This window comes from Myotis myotis, unplaced genomic scaffold, assembly GCF_014108235.1.
Source record: "Myotis myotis isolate mMyoMyo1 unplaced genomic scaffold, mMyoMyo1.p scaffold_m19_p_7, whole genome shotgun sequence".
Lineage (NCBI taxonomy): Eukaryota > Metazoa > Chordata > Mammalia > Chiroptera > Vespertilionidae > Myotis > Myotis myotis.
The window spans coordinates 20,622,317-20,639,418 of NW_023416379.1; the positions used below are offsets into that span (position 1 = coordinate 20,622,317).

At 37.0% G+C, this 17,102-nt stretch overlaps 1 protein-coding gene across 29 annotated transcripts in view; it reads right to left on the reverse strand.

Annotated features, from left to right (window-relative positions):
* Window positions 1-17,102, reverse strand: part of EPB41L2 (erythrocyte membrane protein band 4.1 like 2) — a 190,593-nt gene that overhangs the window by 94,222 nt on the left and 79,269 nt on the right. For 28 of the 29 annotated variants that reach the window (XM_036316247.1, XM_036316245.1, XM_036316242.1 and 25 more), the window contains 2 exons: window positions 6,600-7,084; window positions 5,685-5,900 (listed from right to left, as the gene is read on the reverse strand). In XM_036316247.1, the coding sequence (XP_036172140.1) occupies window positions 5,685-5,900; window positions 6,600-7,070 (687 nt within the window). In that variant the 5' untranslated portion in view covers window positions 7,071-7,084. The remainder of the gene's footprint in view (window positions 1-5,684; window positions 5,901-6,599; window positions 7,085-17,102) is intronic. The other variant, XM_036316233.1, reaches the window with a different exon arrangement.

Sequence of the window (17,102 nt, forward strand, 5' to 3'; positions counted from 1 at the left end):
ATTGTCACATACCGTTAAATATCTACATCAGATAAAAATAGACATATCAAAGAAAAGAAACTATCAAGTTTCTTCATTAAAATATATGGTAATCTTCAAAGGTTTTTTCCAAAAAATTTGAGATCTCAGCTTAATAGATGATAAGTTAACATAAAATATAAAGTGTAATTTTCACTAACTACAGTGAAAAAATACTTCACACAAAAATTTGGAACAGACACACAAAGACAAACTAGGCTTTGCATCAAAATTAATGCATGGTCAAGCAAAAAGCCTGTTGTTATGTAAGCCAAAAATAACATTAAAGTGAAGCCATTTCTGTATTTTTTTAATTTAACTATAGTCATTCTCTAAAATGTACTGTTATCCAATATTTATGCTTAAAAACACTTTATGTGAAGCATTTTTATTTACTTAATATTTGTTTAAAATATGTTTTTATTGATTTCAGAGAAAGGAAGGGAGAGGGAGAGAGAGATACAGAAACATCAATGATGAGAGAGAATCATCAATCAGCTAGCTGCGTCTTGCATGTCCCCTGCTAAAGAGTGAGCCCCCAACCCAGGCATGTGCCCTGACCAGGAATCGTACCACGACCTCCTGGTTCATGGGTCAATGCTCAGCCATTGAGCCACACTGATCGGGCTATCCACTTAATATTAATATATACTCTCCTCCAAAGAACGAAAACTTTAAATAATTAATATTTAAAAATGGTGCTGCCTTGCCTCCCTGAGAAGTCCCTTTCATTTAATTTCTGAGATTTGAGAAAGAATAGGCTCAGATGGCCCGCAGGAGAAAGAATTTATAAAAAGCCACTAAAAGTAGAGAGTGGAGGAATGAAGAAGGGATATAGATGGACATATGGAGATTTATTTATCTATCCATGTACCTATTTTAAGGAAGCAATCTGAGAAGCAGAGATAATGTTAGGATACCAAACAAAAATAAATCTCCAAGAATTATGTTTCTTGATTTAGAAAAAAAATATTAAATTAATACAGTAATATTTATATTATATGGCTTAAAAGGGATCATTTTGTTAATCAAAGGTACTGACAGGTAACAATAGAAAACCGCCTAACTTTCCCAATGCTCTAATCACACTGATAAAATCATATCTATAAAGACCACTGACACACAACTTAACCAGTGCAATGAATAAAAATGTCCCTCTTAAATTACTGTAGCCACATAGCAAATCTACCACTTTCTAAAAACTAAACAGCATTCTTGTCCCTGGTCTTGTATAGCAATGTCTTTACAACTTCTGGTCCATTTCTCCCAGCTCCCTTTTGCTCTATGGATCAGCTTTCATAATCTCACCTGGGCATTTGAGGCTTTCTGGAACCCCATCCTACTCTTTAAGGTCCCTACCAATCAGGCCATTTCAATTCCTCGAGACTTCCTGCACAGGCCATGCTTTCCTCTACTGTTGTAGGTGGCCCAAAATGAAGACAATCAGGCCCTCTTCAGAGACATGCTATAATCTACATGTCTAATTGAAAATTAGACACATGAACATACAGAAAGAAAAATAAACATTAACTACAGGCATCCAAAAGCCATGATAGTCATAACTTTTAATGACATTAAACAGATATAAACAAATTTAATCTCTCAAAGCAAGTAAGGTAAAAGTATTTATTTCCCACATTGTATTCATCTTCCTTGAGTACTTGCAAGTTCATTAATAGCTACAGTTTCCCACAACACACTTCCCCAAATAGTCCTCAGACGCCAGTTTCCGGTACAGAGTTAGAGAACCACAGATAAGCAGCATCAGCATATCACCCAATCTGTCTAAGGTCAGCGCTGGAACTGGGAAACATGAGCGCGCTCAAACCACGTGACAGCTGTCTTTGGGGCTCTGCTCCTGAAGAGGAAATAGCAAGTCTGATGAGTATCAGACCCATACTAATGATACTAAGCAAGCAATCAGAGAACTTAAATGGGAAGAATTGGTTAAGAGAGAAATTAATCAAAACAGGGAGCACAACTTATAACGTCTGTGTTGTTATAACAACTATTATTCCCCAGATGAATTATGGCTGTTGATCAGATAAAAAGTCACTGCCTAGAATTCCAGTGAACTGTTGCTACATAAAATTTGTGGATCACATTGCTACAGTCTACTCAAATTCCACTTTGATTTGTCCTGGGTAGAAAAAAAGGTTTATTCAACACGCTTCAAATTTATCTACTGTCCTCAGAAATTCATTCTCAAAATGATATATTAAGTAAACACTTATTAGCTGAAAAGATAACCTATCTGTAAATTAATACTGTCATTAAAACAAAGACTCCTGTGCTTTCCCAACCAATTCAAGTTATGTTGAATTGAAGGAGCACACTGCTGCTCTTAACGTTGGATACTTTCTCAACTGTGCTTTCACTAACACAATGACTTCATTTCCCATGAATGATAGGATCAAACAGGGACTAGTCACACAGATAAGAAATTGTTTTATTTTGTACCATTCCAAAATGAGATCACACATCAAACAAAGGAGTGTTAAGATGGGGAAAGAAGAAGTTGGACATAATCCTACCTATTAAAGAGGTAATATGCAAATTGACCATCACTCCAACACACAAGATGGCTGCCCCCATGTGGACACAAGATGGCCTGCAGGGGAGGGTAGTTGTGGGCGATCAGGCCAGCAGGGGAGGGCAGTTGAGAGGGACTAGGCCTGAAAGGGAGGGAAGTTGGGGGTGATCAGGCCTGCAGGGGAGGGCAATGTGGGAGGGGACCAGGCTAGCAGGGGAGGGCAATTAGTGGTGGCTGGGCTGGCAGAGGAGGGCAGTTGGGGGCGACCAGGCCGGCAGGGGAGGGCAGTTAGGGGCGACCAGAATGGCAAGGGAGGGCAGTTAGGGGTGACTGGGCCTGCAGTGGAGGGCAGTTGGGGGCAACCAGGCTTGCAGGGGAGGATAGTTAGGGATGACCAGGCCGGCAGGAGAGTACAGTGGGGGCAACCAGGCCTTCAGGGGAGGGCAGTAAATTGAAAAAAATAGAAACAATACTATAATTTGCAACTCATGAAGCCAAGCATCTTTTTATTTTATTTTATTTATTTTAAATATATTATGTGATGATAAAAGGGGGGAGATCCAAGAGTACATACTTGCCTACCTATTGTTATCAGCCTTAACCCATGTGACTTGCTTGGTCAATGAGATCTAAGTGAAAGTGATCTACACCACTTCCAAGCAAAAGATTTAATGTGGTTCTGCTGTGATTTTCTTTTCCCTCTATTGTGAGAGCAGTATGTCTAAGGTAGAGGGTGCAACTTGAATCTTGGTCCAAAAGCAGAGAGGGTACAGAGCAGAGCCAAAGCCAACCCACCAAGGCCATGTAACATGAGCAAGGAATAAGATATTATTATTATAAGTCCAGAAGATTTGGAGGTTGTTCCTGCAGCATAACCTAGTGAAAGTTGACAGTAATAAAATAAATGCAAATTGAAATATTCAGACCATATTTTACACCTATGTGATTGGTCAAAATTAATGTCTGATACATGAAGTACTGATGACAACGTGGAAAAAACAGTAGTGTTGCTGATTGGAATTTGAATCGGCACAACCCCTTTGGAGATCAGTTTGGCAATATATGGAAAAACTGAAGAAACAGAACTTATCAACCTAGCAATTCCATTGCTAGGTGCCTACCCTGAAGAAACTCTTGCACAATAAACAAGGAAGCATGTAAGATAATGTTTACTAAAGTATTGATGGTTATACAATATGAAGAAATTATGCCTCAGCAGAGAAATGGATAAACTGGTTTGGTGATTCAAAGGAATACTATACATCAGTTAAAAGAATAAAGTAGATTTACACATCATGAAAAGACACAGGGAGAACGAGAGGAGATATGGGAATGGGACTTTAGCAATGTCGTCAATGTTTTATTTCTGGTTAATATGCAACTGTCTCTTCTATTATTTCTATATTTTTATACTTTTAAATATATCATGATTTTTTAAAAATAGATTTAAACCATAAGTCTTGAGTTTTGGTGATTAGAAAGAACTTCAGAGATGACAGGGGTCTTCTGGATTAGCTAAGTAATTCTACATTCAATAGATGAAGTCAATTTCTGACCTCAGTTTGGCACAGAGAGGTTGAGTAAATGACCGAAGGTCACATAACAAGTTATCAAATTGGTTCCCAAAATCTAGACTCCCTAACTTCTAGGATATGTAGGAAAAAACAAGAGACATGTGGTCACGTATTAGAGTTAAATTTAGAACACCATTATATTGTTTTCCTTATTATTCCCTACTTCTACTGCTGAGGCATACAACATCATTCGCTCTCTCCTCTTCCTCTCCTTCTCTCTGAGATTTAAAGATTATTAATTCTTTTTGCAACTCCTTTTCTTGAAACAACTGAAATAGAATAATTATCACTAAATGAGTTAAAAACAAAGTTCTAGAAAACTAATACAAAGATAAAAGCAAGGACCATGAGTTATTTCATTCATCTTAGTAGTTCAGTGGCCAGGTTCATGACCTCCAGAATCAAACTGCTGGGGCTAGAATCCAGGCTCCACCGCTGACTAGCTATGAAACTTTTGGCAAATTATTTAACCTCTATAAGCCTATATTCTCCTACTGTAACGTTGGCAATATCCATAATAATACCTACCTCAGATAGATTCTTATAAATATTATGAGATAATCTATTCAAAGCTCTTCACACAGTTCTTCAGTAAACATCAGTTATTAGTATATGTCATGTAAATAAAGTGATTTAGCTATGAAAAGCAAAAACTCTTTTGATTAACATAAAATTATAAGGTGCTAGATACTTCTTAAAAATTACATTGATGTCAATCAGCATCAGAGCTAATGAATTACATGCTTTGAAAATCATGAGTGTTTTTTAATTAAAACTAAATAAAGGAGCTAGATGTTAAATCATTATCTGTCTCAGGATAAAAATACCTCGGGTTAAAGTGCTGAAATTTCATGACTCTATAAAATGTCAACCTAGTGCTATCATTTCTACAGAGGTAATATTCAAACTATTTAAGGCCCATTCAGAACAGTCACCAGACAATATATAGGGTGTCCCAAAATTCACGCAAGATTTGAATTTTGCGTGAGCATTAACAACAACAAAAAATAAATAAAGGCCTAATTTTACTTAGTTTATTGAATCAGATTCTAAAATCTGTTGCCATTTGATTTCAATCCCTTCACTTTGATAAGCATTACCAAGTACCAAGTACCAGGAGCAGGGACAATGAAGACCAATGAAGACCACGGCTTTGCGTATGTGCCAACAAAGCCGTGGAGGCCATTTACCCAATGTGCTATTCCATACATAACCCTATATTGTATACTTTATGAATCAATAAAAAATTTACAATTTTTAATTATAAACCTGTGTTTTCTATCAAAATTACTTCTTGCGTGAATTTTGGACACCCTATACATGACGAGTGCAGACCAGGAGATCAACAGCCCTATGTATCCTTAAGGGTCCGGAATTATTGTTTGTAACAGAAATGATGACCCTCTTCTATATTTTCTTGTTTTTTTTTGTAACGCAAAATTGTGACCATCTAATTTATAAGAACACAAAAATTGTGCCATGCCACAAATGAGGGCAGAATGCACTTCTGCTTGCATTCCACACATCAGGAGAGCTCTCCCGTCAGTGCCCTGACTCACCTCTAGGTCACAGCTGTACTCGGTGCCATCCAGGAGGGTCACTTTACACTGGACACTTTTGGTCTTCTTGGTGGCTTTTTGAACAGCCTTTTCTGCATTTAGCTCATTGGTCTGCACTTCCTTTGTCTCCCTTTTTGCTGCTTCCTCTGATTTGTCTTCCTGTATTTCCTTTACCTTCTCCTCCTCTCTCTCCTCCTTCCTTACTTCTTCAGCAGGCTGATGATGAAAAAAAAATGAAGTTTATACTAAAGTTGACCAATTTGCAGAAAACAACACATTAAAAGGAAAATCCTAGTAAGAATGGTGATTGTTACAAGTACTGTATAAGATTTAAAAAGACTTCAAATGTTTGCTAGAAAAAAATACTTCTCCACATCCTCTTTCCCCCAATCCACTGCCAAGTTTTGCCAAATTGACCATTTGAGCATTAAATTAGTAAAATAAACTACATCCTGGCAACTGCAATTTAAATATTTTAATAATACAATTTCCAATTATAATCTGACACCATGGCAAACCTAGGCTTCATTACACAACCAAAATGCATACACATAGAAATCTATTTCTTCCTACTCGCTGGACACTTAAATCAAATCAAGGAGGTATAATAGTACATATTATTTAAAAGGAGAGGTGACAGGATTCTCAGAGCATGTTGAACCTTAAGAGTAACAGAAACTTTTTTATGGTGTGCATATATAGTATTTTTTTTCTCTTTGTTATTTTGGAAATTTTGAAAAGGAATAACAGGAGAAGGCTGTGGTAAACCACTCCAAGACTCATATTCCAGATATAGTAAGTCAAACCAGCATCTTAATGCAAGAGATCCATAAATGATTCAAAGCAAACAAACCCTTTTTGTTGTGTGGCTATACCATCAAGCTATCATTCCACACCATCGCTTCTCAAACATACCTGTGTCTCAGGACTGCTCACTGAAGGTTTCTCTTCCTCGATATCAACTTTAATGACCTGTTGTTTCCTCTGAGCTGCTTCCTCAGCATCACCCTTGGCCTGCCTTTCTTCTTCAGGAAGAGATTCCTCTTTATCTAAAACCTGCTCTTCCACAACAGCTTGGGTAGGCTCTCTCTTATCTCCTCCATCTTTGGCCACTACTAAGTTATAGGACTTTTGTTTCTTAAGCCACGGGGGTATGAATCGAGAAATGCCCCTACTCTCAGATGGATCCTTCTGCCTCTTCTGGCGCTGTGTACTACTTTGGCTTTTAGCTGAAGGAGATGATTGGGAATCCTTTTCCTCCTCTAGATCAGATGACTGATTCTGCTGATTTTCTGCTGCTTCTTTAGGTTTCTCCTTGGTTGCATCTGCTCCTAACTGGTCAGATTCCTTCTTCACTTCAGACGCGGAGCCAACTTCAGTAGTCATGGTCACAGCTTATGCTATAAACAAAAAAAATCACAAAAAGGTCTTTTACAACCTCTCCTAGTTTAGAGGCAAGAGACAGGATAAAAAAAGGATGGGAAGGGGAATGGCAAAAATATGGGGATAAAACCCCATAGAAAAAGAAGGTTCATAAGCATAAGAGAAAAATGGAGACTGCTACTCTAACTTTGAGAATTCTCTAACAGAATCAAAGAACCAAAACAAGCATCACAATGGAATTAATTCTGATTCTGTACAGACAGAACTTAAAATCATCAAGAGCTCGAGTGTAATTAATTTTCTTTGGTTTCATCTAGTTATAAATAATAATTCACCCCAAAATCCAATTTTTAAGTATCCCTTACTCTATAATACAAAGTATTATTGATGTTAGAAAGTACTGAGACACATTTCACTGAAATTTCACACATTATAACTAAATGTTAGGTATTAAAAATACTGTTAAATACTGAGTGCTTAATAGCAAGAAAATTATATCTGTAATGTGCATACTTTTTTGTTCCAATATTAAATCCCATAATTCACCACCACTTTTCCAATGCAAAAGACAGTCTTCTGGGAAAGGTACTCAAACTATAACCAAAACTCCAAAACTCCACCCCACCCAATCGCAAACATAGTTTTGTGTATATGTTTACAAAAAAATATCTACAGACCCTAATCAGAATCAAATGAAGACATGAAAAAAAAAGTATCTAATAATTGATCCAGTAACAACTAATGAAAACAAAATTGAAACTAAATCTGAAAGCAGCTGGTTGTCTACACAAGCAAAGAGGGACTTTTAAAGCATAGCAGCACCACTGACAAAAACCAACAGGCAGGAATGGCAGAGACAGAATGTTCTCTCCTCTCTCACCGCTGATTAAAATGTCCAAAGGCCGGGCACCTGGGGCAATGGGAAATTTCCCAGCTATCTTCAAGAGATATAAAAGTAAAATACACTTTTTAAAGCTTTATTGAAATATCATTCACAGACCATAATATTCGCCCTATTCAATTATACAATTAATGGTGTTGAGTATATTCATAAGGTTGTACAACCATCACCACTATCTAATTCTATAATATTTCATCATCCCAAAAAGAAATCCTGTATCCATTCATAGTAACTCTCCATTCTACCCCCTCCACCATCCCTACCAACCACTAATCTACTTTCAGCCTGAATGGATTTGCCTACTGTGTACATTTAAAATAAATGAAATTATACAACACGTGTCATTTTCACTTAGCACATTTTCAAAAATCATTCAGGTTATAGCCTGTATGAGCATTATAATTGCTTTTTAAAATATTATTTGCCATCTTGTGTCAAGCACTGATAAGAGTCTAGTATCCAGAATATATCAAGAACCCAACAATTTTTAAAAAATGAGCACACAATAGAGTAAACAGATATTGAATTGCAAAGTTGTATACCTGAAATTTATATAATGTTATCAACCAATGTTATACCTCAATAAATGTAATAATAAAAAATAGAATGAACCCCAGAGTTGATCAGTATTGCCCATCTAAGTGGAAGTTACAAGATAAAAAAACAACAACAATGGAAATGGCTAATTGGATTGTAAATACTCAACAATAAGGATGGATGTAATTATATGTAAATAAATACATTCTTAAAATAGTTTCAAAAAATTAACACAGCTAAAACATAAATACTACCTTCTTTGTTGATAAGATGGTTTCTTGAACAAATTACCACCATCAAGAAAACATGATTATAGCACATCCATTCACCATAATTATCATGCTTGTAACTCTCTGAGTTTCAAAGATGGATAAGCCTTTAAACTCCATCACCCACTAACTCCTGCAGTGGAACGCAATCCCTCCCACTAAAATGAAAGCCCCAGAGGGCTGGGGTCTTTCTTCTTTTTTACTGCTGTGTTCCCAGCATCTAGACTGGCACATAAGAGGCACCTGATAAATATTTACTGTGTGAGTGTTGCAAAATGATCTAATCTAATACCCTTAATACCCTCACTTTATCTTATCAACAAGGAAACTGAGGTTCAGAAAGACTAGAAGATTTGCTTGAGATCACAAAGCTAGATGGGCATAGACAAAACCAGAACTATAGTTTTCCAAACTCTAACAATGCTCATTCCAAAAGCTTTAATTATAAATACCTAAAATCCATCATTAGTAAGTTATATAACATAGTAACTAAAGACCTTTCTACTTATCCTTAATCAAAAAGAACATTGCTGTGAACAGCCAGCCCATTAGAGAAGCATGTGGTTTTGACACAATTACCATGCTGGCATACTCCATCTAGACTGATAAAAAGTGTTAATTATTGTAACAGCTCCATGAGAAAAAGCATGCATCATTTAACATGCAACCAAGCAGAAAACCATCATCAATAGAGGATCAGCACTGGTTAGGTAAGGAGGCTTGTTATGTATGGGAAACCATTCTTTTTCTAGTGTTTAAAAAGGAAAGTAGCCGAAACCGGTTTGGCTCAGTGGATAGAGCGTCGGCCTGCGGACTGAAGGGTCCCGGGTTGGATTCCGGTCAAGGGCATATACCTGGGTTGCGGGCATATCCCCAGTGGGGGATGTGCAGGAGGGCAGCTGATCGATGTTTCTCTCTCATCAATGTTTCTAACTCTCTCTCCCTTCTTCTCTGTAAAAAAAATCAATAAAATATATTTAAAAAAATAAATAAATAAAAAATAAAATAAAATAAAAAGGAAAGTAAATCCCAAGGTGCTGTCTCTACCACTAACCCAGTGATGGAGAACCTATGACACGCATGTCAGAGGTGACACGCAAACTCATTTTTTGGTTGATTTTTTCTTTGTTAAACGGCATTTAAATATATAAAATAAATATCAAAAATATAAGTCTTTGTTTTACTATGGTTGCAAATATCAAAAAATTTCTATCTGTGACACGGCAGCAGAGTTAAGTTAGGGTTTTTCAAAATGCTGACACGCCGAGCTCAAAAGGTTCGCCATCACTGCACTAACCTAACATTCCTACTCTATAACATTATCCTCCTGAAAACACTGGCCCTTTATCAGAGTACCACACCAAGCAAAACGAAGCAGTTACACAACTCTAGACACTCATACAAAGAACTTCAAGCAAGTGGGCTCATGCTAATTATTGGATCCAGATGTTTCCTTAAGACCTTGAGAGAACCACTGCTACTCTGAACCCTCCCTGTTAAAATTCTTGCACAGGGAACAAACAGGGTGGGTGCTGCCGCTAGCTGAGTGGCTCCCATCCTCTGCTGAGATCACGAGCAATAAGAGATCTTTAATTTCTGCCAATAGTGCTCAGCCCATTATTTAGGGACTCAATATTTACAAAATGGGAAAGAATGCCTTTCTAAACCTCAAAAATGGTGAGAGGTTGGAGAGAAGCTTTCCTCTGAACTTTGAGAAAGACATTAACAAAATTGTGCAAGAAATAAGAAACCTAAATAACATTGGCAAGGTGTGCACAGTTCCAGTTTGGTCATTTTCATCTATTATTGTGGCAAAGGATATGTAGAGCAACCTGCTAACACCCACAATCCCTTGCTTATGTTCATCTCCCCAAATGTCCTGTAGTCTAACAGAGGTCTTTTTAATATCCTACTAACTTCCCTTACAGCATTAAATGTAGAAAAACAAATACAGTGAATGAAATATAGGAATGATTCAGCAGCCACCTAACTCTACTTGGAACATACTAGTAATAAGAGTGATGCTTTTCAAATACTGGATAGCCAGCATGTAAAAAGAGGAGAGGAGTGACAAGGAGGAGGAGGAAAGGGAGGAAAGAGGAAAAAGAAATAACAAAAACAGACTGACTTAGAGCAGACTGCAAGTAATTCCTCCCTAGTAGTATGTTTATTTATCTTAAGTGTCAGACGGGCTAGAAAATACTATATCCCCTATTCAAGTAAGTACAAATACATTCCAAAGAGACTATTTATTGGTTTATATTATCTATATGATGAAAATAAACAAGAATTAGTTTTTAAATAATCCAATGTTGCCGACCCTAGTTACCTTTATAATAAATTATATCACTTGTTTGTTTGTTTTCTTAAAAGAGATAAAGGACATCTATGAGAGAAGAAATATTTCTATAAAGATACAAGCTAAAAAAAAAAAAGATCCAAGCTAGCATCTGCTTTAAATTAAAACCGCACATACAAAAGATATGAAGGGTAGGCCTTTGCTAGTTCAAGTCTAGGCAGGATCAGGTTACATTCAGAGCATGTATATCCTCCATCCTTTCTCCTTTTTAACAGAACCCAAATTTTGTTCAGCTTTCCTCTCTTCCACATGTGTGTCGATGGAAGCTGGTCTAGGGAATCATGGTAGTCCCTCTCCCCATGCTAAGAAGACATGCAAAAAGTCTGTTGTAAGCTTCTGGGAAAAGATTCCTCCCTCTTAAAGGGGACACAGGGAAGAGAAGGCCCTTCTTCCACCTCGAAGCATTATTTATATGACTGCAGGAAATGCTGCTGCCACCTTGATAATCCCGGGAGGAGAAAGCCTGAGGAAAAAGACACAGAGAAGAGGGCACTGGCAAGAGAATCAGAGGAGAGGACTTGAGCCCTCAGTATGCTGCATGCACATGGCCAGGATGTTTGAACTTCCTGTTATGTGAGACAATATACTCCCCTATGGCTCAAACAACTGAGTCAGGGGTTTCAGTTACTTGTAGTTACTATTGGCCTCTGCATATTATATTAGGAGGCAAGCAGTAGAAAATAAGCCCTAAGAAACTGGTAGTACACTTAGAACCAGCTCAGGTAATTATTACTCCTCACTGTATTTTATGGCCCTCATACCTAAGAGCCGTGGTTGTCAAAATGTCTAATTTTTTCCAGATGCTCATTTTTTAAAAACCTATTATCTGAGTTAATACTAGTGAGATAAACCATTAATTCTTTATTCTAACAATATATAAGAATGAAACAAAAAAATCTTAAGAGTTCATCAAAGTGTAAGATTCCCTGGTGTAAGAGAAGGGGGCATGTCTGAAAATCACAGCATAATTTTCAAAAATGTCCAATTCCAGTAGTGCTAACAATCTTATGTGCTAAAGCAAGCCCCTGCTGCTCCCTTTCAGAATTAGGTCAAGAAAGAGATCTGTGCCAGGCAAAGTATCCACAAGTAATGAGGTCATCCCAAAAACACTCTTTCCTGAAGTGAGAGCTCAATCACCAGAGGCTATCCACAAATCATTAGGGATCCCAATATTGGACATCATTATTTTCAATCAAAATGCACATAAACCTTCTCATACTGGGCACTCCAAGAGCACACACTAACCAAGGTGACAGAGATATCCCGAACCCTGCAGCTCTTCATCAATCACATACACTGAATTGTGTGGTAAGGAATACTGACAAAGTGCTTTTGCTCCAATTCCTTCTCTCAGATGAGGACCCACATTTTGTAATGGCCAGAGCTCTTTGTGTGAAGCTAACTAACCTTTGGATTAAATAACATGAAGGCTTGTAGATCAAGTCTAGGAACCAAACACCAGGACTAGAATTCCAGGTCTGTCTCTCACTAGCCATGTAACTAAAAACAAGTTATTCAGTCTCGTTGAGTTTCAGTTTCCTCGTAAGCAAAACAAGGATATAATACATATTCACTGGTGGCTCTAAGAATGAAATCAGATGTTATACATAAAGTGCCTGGCACATAATAAATTCATAATAAATGGTGGGCCACCCCGTCATCAAGTAGGGATTCTGGGGGGAAATGAACTATGTCTGTTTTTCACTAAAAAATTTAACAGTAATATTATGCACAACCCACTTAGTAAATAAATAACAACAGTAAATAATGATAACATCAGCACTGTTCTAGAGACTCTCTGCATTCCTTGCATCTTCATGACCCTTTGGGGTTAGAACTAAAATTATTCCCATATTATAGGTAAAGAAGGTTAAAAAAGAATTAAAACTTGCACAAAGCCACACAACCAGGAAATGGAAGAGCCAGGATTTAAACGCAGGCTGTCCAGCTCCAGAGAGCTTATATAGTACTACCACCATTCCCAAAAAACTTCAGTATTTTATAATCAGCACCTAGCATAATTCCTGACAGTTCATCATTTGTTAAAAAAACAAACAAACAAAAAAAAACTATTACTAGCATTTGTGGCTTCAGAATCATTAATAACCTGTTCTGAGCCCCCAATAAATTCCACTGACCTTCAGGATGAGGATAGTAACAGTATCTTAGCCCCTTCTTTCAAAAGAAATATTTCCTGAGTAGTTTCATTGCATATGTACCTGACATCAGTGATATAGAGGAAAGAATCTGGCTCTCAGTATAATAGGCGACAGATGTAGCAAGATTAGCATTAATATAAATTCAAACAACTTATCACTAATACACAAATTTTGGTAACTTATATTCAGAAATTACTACTAGTTTGAAAAGCTGACAGTTTTCTTAAAAACTACCATTGTCATCTCTTCAGGAAGGCACATAATGGTCCTTCATGGGAAACGTTGGTTAAACACTCATGTAACACAAACAGGCATCAAGCTTTTTAAAGAGCACTTAATTCTCATTCTCAATTGTATTTACTTCTCAGCTGATATCAAGTAAAAAGCCAAATAAAATAGTGCTGGTTATGCATTTCCTTAACATTAAACATTCAAAATAAATTTCATTTTTAAATTGGCTAGGATGACTATTCCCTCAATAGGGGGGGAAAGTGGTTAAAGGACAACAGAAAGAGTTCTGTTAAAGAGTTAACAGAAAAACAAATACAAGGGATACATAAACATATAAAAAGATGCTCACCACACTCATAGTAAAAGAAATACAAGCTAAAAGTAAAGAGTGGAAAAGTCCAAAAGCTTAATCACGTCAGTATTGAGCATGGCTATGGGAAGGAACAAGGCATTCTCATATAATTGTGGGTAGAAGAGTAAATTGGTACCAATGGAAATCAATTTGCCAACAGCCAAAATTCCAAATGTGTACACACTAAACCAGTAATCCTGCTTATGGGAATGTATCCTACAGATACATTTGCACATATGTAAAGTAATTATGTACAGATGATTCACTGTAACTTTGTAAAGGAAAATATAATATTCCGTAGCTATAAAGAAAAAAGTGAGGAAGGTTTCCATCCCAGTTACAGAATTATCTCCACGTTACACTATTAAGTACAAAAAACAAGATTCAGATAGCATATAGCTATCTTATGGGTTGAAAGCAATGTGTCTGAGAAGTATGTGAATGCACATATCTGCCTGCAAACGCATAAGAAATTAGAAAAGGACACAGATGACCAACAACAGTGATTATGGGAAATGGTGGGTGGCACTGGGTAGATGAGGTCTAGAGGTGCAGATAGGGGAGAAAAAGTTTTCACTCATAAGTTTGTACAAACTGAAGCACTTAAATACTTTATTAGGAAAACAATATTTATTCATTAAGATATCTAATGCATTAAGTGAACCCAGCTTGGTTAGGTCTGCTTTCTTGGAGACAACCCAAATGCCACAACTGCCATAAATTCCATCACACATACTTCACAAACCCACCCCTTATCCTATGCACGCTGCTCTCCTAAAGTTCAAAATTTACACTTTTAGAGCAGCCAAAAATCTTCTTTAAAGTATATAAATTCTTCATTTTTTTAAAAAACAACACAGAGTTTCTAAGAAAGCCTTGCTAGTTTTTTAAACATTTGACCTAGGTGTGGAGATAAAAAAGAAAAAAAGAAAAAAAAAAGGTGTCTTTTACTAACAATAATACTAGTACATTATGCAGCTAGGCCAAAAAGATTATTACTATTTTCTGCTGGAGAAGTGAGAACAGGGCACTTAGAACTAGATTTCTCTGAAAGTTGAGGAAAATTTTGACTTTGGGAGTAAAACACAATGAGAAGACACATTAAATTTCTAAGCTGGTCACAAATAAACATTCTAAATCTGTCGGCAGCTTCATCCTCACTTATAGCCAAAGGCAGGAATGAAATTGGCCTGACAAACACAAGGATGTCATGTTTCCTGTTCACACCTTCTCCCTGGTCACATCAGTTCCTATGCTCCCATGAAGAGAGTGAAATTTTGTGCAGATGAGTAACTACATGTTCCCAGTGCAGTATTGTGCATCCGGTGGCTTCTCGATAAACTTGTGATGTTCCTAGTTCTGGGAACATTTATTTGGACCACCACCATATAATGTTCTATACAAAAGAAAAATACACTGTGCAATTTCTTCCAGTGACATCATAACCAGGCTCAAAACAAAGTAAAGCCAACACCAACAATCTCTCACAGTCATAACAGATACTAGGGAGCATACTTTCTCTGAGCTTATCCCACAGCTACCTTCTGCATAGGATCCTCACCCAGCCCATTGTAAAACCCATTTGGTATCAAGTGATAATCTACAACCAGTCTAAAATTCATGTGTGAATCAAACTCTAAATTCGTTAGCTAAAAAATAACAGCAGTTCAGGAGGCCTTTCCCAAAAAAGCCAACGACAAATCCACCAAGGTTAAATGCACAAGCTGCAGACGCTGCATTTTAATAGGTCATAAGACAAAAGCTTGTCAAAGTCAATCAGCTCCCCACAGTATGACAAGGCCAACCAAGCTGGAGCCTACACTGATCTCACACTTTGAAATCCTCTTCTCCGTAAGCTTTGGAACTGTGCAGTTGTCAGGCATAAATAGCTAAACCTTGTCAAAAAATATAATTCACTTGGTAAATTTTGGCCATCAGATCTTCTGCCATTCTAAATATTTACAGCACTACCAAAGAGTAAAATGAGACTATAAACTGAATGATTTTTCTGGCTTAGGTAAGCAGATCCAAATGTTGACGCTAGTCCTCTGGTAGGTCAGCAGAAGGTGCCTTGTAGACTGTTAGCATATGGACCTCCACGCCTGGCGTGATAAAAGCAACTTTCCCCAGGTGGGAAAAGCTGTAACTACAATGGAATTACAGACATGCCATTTGGAATGCTTAAAACCTTTTTTTTTTCAATTTCTACTCTGAGCATTAGTTTAGCTCAAAAGTTTTTATTTCAACTAGTAAATATATTTCTTTCTTTGGAGGTAAGAGCCTCAAAATTCAAATACTTGTAAACATGATTTGGTAGAGGATCCTGCTAGAGAATATGCCAGGCATTCAACCTTAAAGTCCACCAAAACATTCATGCAAACTCAATGTCAATGTTTAACATTTCCCTTTCCAGCTTGCTACATGATCCAGCTATGATGTTAAACTACACGTCATCAATACATTACATAATGTGTACAGGAATATTACCAAGGAGAAAGGGGCGGGGGGGGGGGGGAGGAAGGGGCTCATGACTGGCTGTCCAAATCATCAGCATCACCTTTACAGTTATTTATTCCCACATCCGGTGCCAATAATTTAAAGAGATAATTCTTTCTTGGGCCTCAAAATAGAAAACTTAAAACATCCTAAGTACACATATGCACCCCCCCACCCCCACCCCCTATTACTTCAGTAGTAGGAGAGCATTCCCTGCAGTGGCAACAATAAAGATGGAATTTGCCAAGATCACCCTCCACCCATCCTAGTAGTACTACTTTTCATTTTGTTAGAAAGTAGCATTGAAACAAGGTTCTTTTTGAAAAAAGATTGGTAGATTATAACAAGAAAAATCATGAAAACAATTTTTTCTGAGTCTGGATGTCAGCATCTGGGCAACATGTTGAGTTTTCAAATTTGCTCAATGTGACAAATGATTAAATATTCAGTAAAAGAACTTGTTCAACCAATATCACACTTAGATAGTAACAACAGTAAAATGATATATAATTTTTGATAACTGTTAATGGCCACTAATTTGCACATGCTAAAAAATGTGAATTCAAATCTCTGCTAGCCACAGTACTTCTTTCAACCCATCAACTTATCCTGAAAATGAAGCATCTTAAAATTAAATTCAAATCTGTCCTCCTTTAACATGTTAAAAATAACTGAACACTATTAACCTTACATGGCCCTCAATGTAATTTAGAAATAATTAACTTTCATAT